Source organism: Babylonia areolata, chromosome 5, assembly GCF_041734735.1.
Source record: "Babylonia areolata isolate BAREFJ2019XMU chromosome 5, ASM4173473v1, whole genome shotgun sequence".
Classification (NCBI taxonomy): Eukaryota; Metazoa; Mollusca; class Gastropoda; order Neogastropoda; family Buccinidae; genus Babylonia; species Babylonia areolata.
The window spans coordinates 40,204,671-40,213,371 of NC_134880.1; the positions used below are offsets into that span (position 1 = coordinate 40,204,671).

General features: G+C 38.5%; 1 protein-coding gene across 3 annotated transcripts in view; it reads right to left on the reverse strand.

The window, feature by feature from the left end:
- Nucleotides 1–3,037: 3,037 nt before the first annotated feature.
- The window catches only part of LOC143282060 (leucine-rich repeat-containing protein 71-like), a 28,160-nt gene continuing 22,496 nt past the window's right edge, over nucleotides 3,038–8,701 (reverse strand). For 2 of the 3 annotated variants that reach the window (XM_076587509.1, XM_076587508.1), the window contains 2 exons: nucleotides 7,971–8,462; nucleotides 3,038–5,131 (listed from right to left, as the gene is read on the reverse strand). In XM_076587509.1, coding sequence (XP_076443624.1) covers nucleotides 4,922–5,131; nucleotides 7,971–8,462 — 702 coding nt within the window. In that variant the 3' untranslated portion in view covers nucleotides 3,038–4,921. The remainder of the gene's footprint in view (nucleotides 5,132–7,970; nucleotides 8,463–8,701) is intronic. The other variant, XM_076587510.1, reaches the window with a different exon arrangement.

Consider the following 8,701-nt stretch of genomic DNA (forward strand, 5'->3'; position numbering starts at 1 on the left):
ACGGGTTTTTAATTTATTGATCATCTTGGCACCATAGATAGTTTCTGATTTACTTCTTTTTACTTCTTTTTTTTATGTAGTTGTCATTATTCTCTAAGTATATGGTAGAGCTTATGTTTATTAAGAAGTTGTCATTATCCTCTGATTAAATGTTAGAGCTGGTGTTTTTTCAGAAGTTTCACTACTTGTGCTCAAGTTTTGTTTCAATATTTATCAAGTTGTCTGACATTTCTTTCATCATTGAGCATTGCATGAAGTTGAAAAAGAAACTGCATTGTGTAATGATAAATTATGCAGATAAGTGTGGTATATGAACAACACATACAATCTTTTCTGAAGCTGATGGTTGAAGTGCCACAGCAAAATAAGAATGACCAATACACTCTTCGTTGTGATGTAGTTGAAACCAGAGGATTTCTGATTAGTTTGGGGAGGTTAGTTGTCACTTTTTCTTCTTTTTTTCCACAGGGTATGATTGGTTCTTATATGTTATGTATCATTCTGTCAGACTTCAGTTGTCAGTGATGCTCATTGTAATGGAATTGGGGGGAGAGGGGGGGGATGAAAAATTGATCAAGAGAACAGGATGTGACTGTGTGTTAGTGTGTTATGATTTGAGTGTGTGTGCTCTGTTAAGATAGGCATCTGCAGATATGCCTGTTTTTAAGTCTCTTTCTTCATGAACCATTTTCAAATTCAGATGAATGTATTGTGGTTAATAAACATGAGCTAAATTAGTGTTATAATTAACAGTGATGAATGTTCAAACAAATTGCCTTCGACAGGCTATATGAATCCAACAACTGATGCTGTAAAAAGATGGATTTGAAATTATTCTCTAAACTTGGCACTGTGATCTGATATTCTGACACAACAAGAGCAGTCATTTTTATCATTTTTTGTTCAAACAGGAACTTCTTTTGCTAAGCATGGAAGTTATATTTCTTTGGTGCAGATAGTAGAAAGGGGAAATTAATCTGTAATTAATGCTAGGGGGGTTAATTTGCTTTAAATTGATCTTTCTCATCAAAAACTAATATAACATTTTGAAATTATACTCAATACATAAAAAGCTTGTGTGTTTTACTCTCAGTGTACAGGGCTTTCACTATGTTCATTCGCCCAAGTGGTCTTTTTCGGAAATACTAAAATCAGTATGACAAGTGGACTTTATAGATCTGTTGGCTGAGCCCTGAAGGTCATGGGCAAAAATCAGTTGCTTACACATATTTATACATATTCAAAGCACGTGCTCGTATACCTTGCGAACATGAACGCGAAAGACGCCATTTTGTCATTTTGTTTCAAATTGTTGACCTGCCCGTTCAATCCTATATTCAATCAACAATACATGATAACATGTGATGGAAAGTTGGAGAAGGAGACCGTTAAATATTTATTCAGAGAAAGATTTGTGAACGCCTCATCAATTACTGGATTATGCCCCAAACTGCCGTAAAAATGTCAACAAAATCAGTCGGAATTCACAGTTAAAATTAATAAACCATGTGAGTTAATACCCTTGATAAAACATAAAAATTTCCAGTCTTGACTTTTCTCAAAATGAAGTCGTTTTCACTTCATACGACGTTTAGAAGTACTTGTACTTGGCTCTACATGTTGCTAGTTTGACAGAATACTCAATTTTCATATCAACTTTAAAACTAAAACTAGAATGAACATAAAAGAAAAATTGAATCAACCATGTCATACATTCCCATCGGGTGTAACTAAACTTGTACATCTTTCTAGATCCAGAGAAAACGGCAAAATGTTGCAGTGTGATTGCGGCAATAGCTACGTCTCCTTTACCACGAACTTAAAAAGAATTTTTAATTGCCCTTAAAGATTTTTTGAATGCCCAAGATACACCAGAATAATATGATTTAAACAGCGTTCTCACTGCGACTACCGCAATCAATTTATCACCCTTAAAAAAGCATGTTTAAATGTTAAATTTTTGAATGGCAGTTAAGGAGCCACGATAGTGTATTGGGTAAGACAGTAACTTCTCACCCGAACACGCGGGATTCGAATCTGCCGTCAGGACTTTTTTTTTTTTCTTTTTTTTTTTTAACCCAAAGCTTTATAATAACAAATACAGAACACATTTTAACGATCAGATTTAAAAAAAAAAAAAAAAAAATTTTTAAGGTGTATCACAAGTGAGTCTTGAAGGCCTTGTCTCTCTTGTTTGACCTTTTTTCTTTCATCCTTTATACCAAGTCAGTCATAAAAGTGCAATTGTTGCATATTAATGTTAGTATATTTAGCATCAAGAGAAAATATTAAGTAATGTATTACTTTTGTAAAGTTAGGTCCAGCTTTGAGATTGTAATTTAGAAGGGCATTGCACAATTTGACTCAACATGTTTGTACTAATGTGAGGGAATATATATTTTATAGATGTCCAGACCTTTATGTATATAATCTGTGTATCTGTGCACAGGTAAAAAAGACTGCATTTCCTTGTTAGGTGTGATACAAATAACTAACATGAATGCAACATGTAAAAAAGGGTCATGTACTTACATAATAAATTGATCTGAATCGGCCTGATGCTTTACCTTTCTAAGATGTACATTTGCATTCTGGTAATTGGTCATTGCAAACTGCGACTGAAAGCATTTCTTGTATTCCATACATGCCAGTGTTTGATTACATGTTCTTTGTTTGATGATTTCTCAGCGGCTATAGCATTGCTGTAAATTTCATGGTTAGTGTCCTGGGGAAGTGGGTAAATTAAAAGCCTTAATTGTGTGCTCTCCATTTGTATGTGATGAGTCCAGATCAGTTGAAAATTCCTACCTCCTTTGGGGTCTAATATCAACATAACCAAATTTTCAAGGATCATGTCTTTTCCGACTGTCTTTTTCTGCACAGTTTTTTTTTTCTTACAATCCTTTTCCTATCTTATACTTCATCATGGAATATTGGCATGGCCTTTCTTTTTTAATTCTTTAATGACTATGTCTTGTTATCTTTTACTCAGTTTAGTTCAGATTGATATTTTAATGCGTTCAGTTGGAACTGCGAGTTGAAATATATAATTCACACACACAGTTTGCATGCACAGCATAAAGCAGCAGGAAACATGTTTCCTTCTCATGCTAATTAAACAAATTAATTTGAAGAAAAGGCAGAAATATTACTGTTTTTGTATTTTATTCAGTAATTACACCCAATATGCCAGCAGAAGTAATAAAATTTTTAACAAGAATATCGCAGTTAAAATACATAAATGTCAACATGGTATGAAATAAAATACTTGAGATTTTACTTGACATTATAACAAAACCTTGTTAATTGCCAAATATATTTTTAATACACATATAAACTTCCATACATTTAAAATGCTGACATGCAAAATTTTGGCATGCTCAAATAATCACAATAATCACATGTATTGAAAACTTTGTATCAAAATGAAATGTACTGTAATAAGTTATATTCCATGCTAGATGATTGAACTCACTGCATGCTCCTTGCAATGTATAATTTAACAGGTCAACATGAACAGTTAAATAATATAAAAATAAGTGAATACTGCAACAGAGGTTCGACAGAAGTACTTTTTTTCATGCAGTCTGAGGACGCATCTAGAAAAGGTCTTGATAGAGAATTATTTAAAGCATGTACTATCCTTTTCCAAGTTTTATGAACAATTTAAGATGTATATTGAACACTTTTCACTAATGCTGAATATGCCTTAAGTCACCGAAATTTGTCCACAGCCTTAATTACCATTAAAATAAGCATCTTATGGACAAGCTTTTTCAAAGCACTTCAGCGGTGGTTAAACAAATCATGCTACCGTATGCAATTATGTTCTCCTTGGCACAAATTGAGAACAAAAGTTACATGATAATACAGGCTTTATTTTAAGTATTTAACAAAGAATAGGTATCATTACTCTTCACAAGACAAAGGCACATAATTCAAACCTTCATCGTCTTAAGGGTAACCATACTGATACTTACTCCTTGTTTAATATTTCTCTTTTACACAACTCTCTCATTTTTTTTCGATATAAAAGTTTGAATGCTTGATAAAATTATGAGGCTTGAAGTGTTAACTGAGATAATGACAACAAAAGAAGATAACTAGATCTAGATAATACTAGAGGAAAACATCAAAAAAACTTTTCTCAGTATCCATATACAACTGAAGAAGATAACTTAGATCTAGCTAATACCAGAGGAAAATGTGTAGTAAAAAAAAAAAAAAAAAAAATTAAAAAAAAAAAAAAACTTTTTCAGTACGTTTTTTCCTTCTTTCCAGAATACTAAGGTTAATTACACATACTTAACTGTGACCCACTAGTGCAGACTCCAGCAGGGGAATACTAAGTTTCTTGCAGCTGAATACTAAGTTTCCTGCAGCTGACTGAGGAGCTGTCCATTCTAAAAAAAAAAAAAAAAAAGATAATAAAAAGTACATTACTGGGGAAAACATCTGATGACACACAACACCATAGCAGTTTTCAATAATTTATACAGCGCCTATCTTCAGTCAGAGATTCTAAGCACAATACAACACAAAGTCATTGGTTTCCTGTGTCATCCAGTCAGACTTTCGATCAAGCACACATATACACATGTATAATAAGAGTGGATTCTTTTTCACCTACACATAAACCCAATGTGCTGGTCAATGAATAATGAATGGCATTTGTACAGCACACTTCCCTAAAATTTAGACTGAATGTGCTGACAATCACCCATTCAGATGCAGCTAAGCCAAAAGATTACAAACCACACTTGACCATACACACCCTGCACCCATAAGCAGAAAATGGCTCAAATTAACAGTGGAGAAGAAAAAGAACCCACAAGAATGCCTCAGAACAGATGAATTTTTAGCTCAGAAGGAGTGTTGGTTGCTAGCGGCCTGAAGACCCAACAAGATGGGAGAACAAGCATCACACGTAGATGGGAGGCATGGCGCAGGGGGGAATGTTGTTCCTGTTCAGGCTGATGAGGGGAGATTTGTGCAAGGGGTCTCGGAGCCGCATGTAGTGCTGGAGCTGGAGCAGAACCTTGTTGTCGGCAGGCACAGCATTCCTGTGAACCACCAGGCGCTTCAGACCAGGGGTTTTCTGCACCTGGCCCTTTGGCGCCACCACCTGGTCCTGAGGAAAAACGAGAGAACGAATGGTGCAGTTCCAGTTCACCTATTCCTGATATGCCTATTTCCAGTTTGCCTATTCCCGATTCATCTACCACCGAATTGATGATCTCGATTCTTGTGTTCCTAGTTCACCAATGTACTCAGTTGTTCTTTGTATGTATGTTAGCATGTGCAACTCTCCATGTGTCATAAAAGACGAGCAAAAAAAAGAGAACTTTCTTCATTTTTACCGGCCACTGTGGTGAAGTGTTAAGCTTTGCAGACTTACAGCTGGGAGGACGTGGGGTCAATTCCCAGCAGAGGTGGGATTTTCAGGCACAAGGCTGGCTCCTAACCAGAGTTGAGTATGCTGTGGGCTTTAATGGGAAGATTGGGACCACATAGTCAAGTAATGTCTAATTCATGGATGCCTTTTGGGTGTGTTGCTCAGTATTCCTGACAAACACTGAGTTGGTGTGTGTGTGTATTTTGAGAGAGAGAGAGCAGCTGAGTAGGTGAAATGGGACAAAGAGTCCAACTCTCAAGACGCTACTGAGGATGAACGGCACAGCATCCTGTGAACCACCTTGCACTCTGGCACCACCACCTGGTGTTGGGGAAAACAGGAGAGAATACCAGTGGTGCATGTCCGATTCACTGATTCCCATTTCACCTACTCTTTGATCATGCCACCACCCTTAATGGCCTTTTGAGAATATGACTCTGTTCTGTTTCGCCTACCCACCAGTCCTCCTTCGCCTTCTCAGTTGCTCTCTCTCTCTCTCTCTCTCAAACACACACGCACACATACACACACACATACTGATATTTGTACACAGGAACCTCTATCAGCTCCTATGAACACTTGTAATTCTCTACAGTCTTGAGACGGGGCAAAATATTATGAGCCCTTTTATGGAAATGACTTCCAAACAAATACAATTCAGTTTAACATAAAGCTTTTTCAGTGTCCACAGCAAGAGAGGTGAACACATTTTGCTGAATCAAAATTACTGATACAGAGACCAGACCATCAACACAAAAAACTGCCAGCAATGAAGATAGTAAGCTCTTTTTTTTTCTAAAACAGACGAATGTGCGTGCGCACACATACACACACACAGTGCAAATGAGTACAAGGCAAACTGGGAATTGCAAAATTGTCACCAGTTTGGTGATAGGTGAAACAGGAATAGGTGAATTGGGATGACATGAACGAGAGAACACGAATAACAATGGTTAATGGCCTTCATGCAGCACTACCTGTACCTGGGGAAGAGAGGGGAGAATACAAATAACAATGGTTTTTGCCGCTTGTGAAGGGGTGTATAACGCAGATTCAATCCTATTATCTTTTTTTTTCATAAAAAATTCATGTCAAACAGAATAATGAAATTCAAATCTTCATTCAAAAAAAGGGGGGTGGGGGAGCAGCAGATAGATGCATAACCACATAAACCCAACATGCTGATCAGGCCTTGAGAGAGCCTTTACCCTCGAGTTGTTTGACGAAGCAATGTGAACAGTTTCAGTTTCAAGGAGGTGTCGCAGCATACTGACAGATCCATACATGCCACACCACATCAGCTTAAGAAGAAAAAAAAGGAGCAGATGCCTTACCTTCACATAACCCGATACGCTGATCAGGTCTTGAGAACAGTCAGTGCAACTTCATACATTTGGGGGCTGACAGTTTTGTGTTTTATAGATATACCAGAAAGTCTGCTTTGAAATGGTCTTTTCACTTCGCTGGGGACTGAACAATCACAAAATCCACAGAGCACCACCAAACAACCATGATATGGAGAAACAGTGTCTTTCACTTGGAGGTCCATGAGAGAAAAAGAAACCTGGAGAAAGTTTCAGTTTCAGTTTCTCAAGGAGGCGTCACTGCATTCGGACAAATTCATATACACTACACCACATCTGCTAGGCAGGTGCCTGACCAGCAGCACAACCCACATCGCTTTGTCAGGACTTGAGTGCATGCATATATATTTGTATAGCTATCAGACTGGATTTCTTGGACACAATTTGCCAGAGGACAACACTCTTGCTGCCATTGCAAGGTTCTTTTTTTGTGGTCCAAGTGTGTGCTGCACATGAGACCTCGGTTTATCATCTCGTCCGAATGACTAGACGCTCAGTTCAATTTTCCAGTCAAACGTGGGAGAAAGGGCGAGAACAGGATTCGAACCTAGACCCTCATAGACTTTGTATTGGCAGATGAGCGTCTTAACCATTCTGCCACCTTCCTTCCTTGCCGGGGGAAAGGATAACATACACTGATCTGACAAGCTAAAAGCCAGTAAAGGAAATGAAATAACAAATCATTCACAAATACAGCCATCACATGAATATCTGGTTTGGTTCAGTTCTATTGGCCCATGCTGGGGCTTCTTCTAACAAACCAACCCTAACAACAATCTGTTATATCTGAAGGGGGCGGGGGGTTCGAGGGGGGAATGAATACAAAACTGGGTACTGTTTTACGGCAAATGCGTCCCTAGAGTCGGACATTTTCGGAATTTTCTTACAACCTGAAAACAGATGCTTGTACATGATACGGGAAAATTTAGATTTTCAAAAAACGTATGTGCACAACCAAACAAAACGGTAGAATGCAACACATTTTCTGGACCATAAAGGAGCCATTAAGTGAATTCCAAAAAGAAACCAAACGGCTGTTCCCAGTAAAATCGACCAAGAAGGCGGAACAAAAAAGGAATAAAAAAGAAAGAAAGAAAGAACTAACCGTGGGAAGAAAAAGAAAAAGACTGAAACAATGAGAGCAACTGAAACGTGAACAATCACTTGTGCACTAAGATTTCCCACAGAATGAGTATGGAGCGCCACCTTACCTGCACCATTTCCCACAGCGAAGCAAGCCCCCTTTCACCAATAGCATTCCGGGCCAAGTTGAGGCTGAACAAGCTGCGGTTGCCCACCATGCAGAACCTTTGGTGTCCACCGTGGCGAGTCACCACCTCCAACAGCGGATGGCCGGACAGATCTATCTCTGACGATATCTTGCTCGCTGTGCGAAGCTGCGCCATGGTCATCATTAATTTTTGACACCGTGAACTCCACTTCCCGTTCTTTTTTCTCCTCGTTTGGCTAATAATAGATTCCGCACTTGCTCTTCTTTCGATTCCGTAGTACGGCGATCTAAGACCGTGTTGCTTCAGGTCTATTGGGCTTGGAGTTCTCTGCGCGAGGGAAAGGCGACTCGAATGCGTGAGGGACACGGTCGGAGATAACCTCTGTCGTCTGGTGGTAAGACCGAGGTACGGAGACAAGTCGTTGGGCAATGCCGGGATTTGCGCAGCTAACTTCTGCCGTCGTGCCAGAAGCTGTCAAAAAGTTAAACTAAAGTTTTATCATTTGTATGAAAATGGCAATGAGCACGAAAATGACATTGAGCAGGCTGATTCGATATCATTATCCACCTTCACATAATGAGAATGTTACTAACACTCAGTATCGCTTGGTGCTGTTTCAGTCCAACCCGGGGGATAATACCAACCCAAGATTACTGGTGAACGGAGATGTTGGTGTTGGTGATGGCAATGGGAACAGGGTGGGGGTTAAA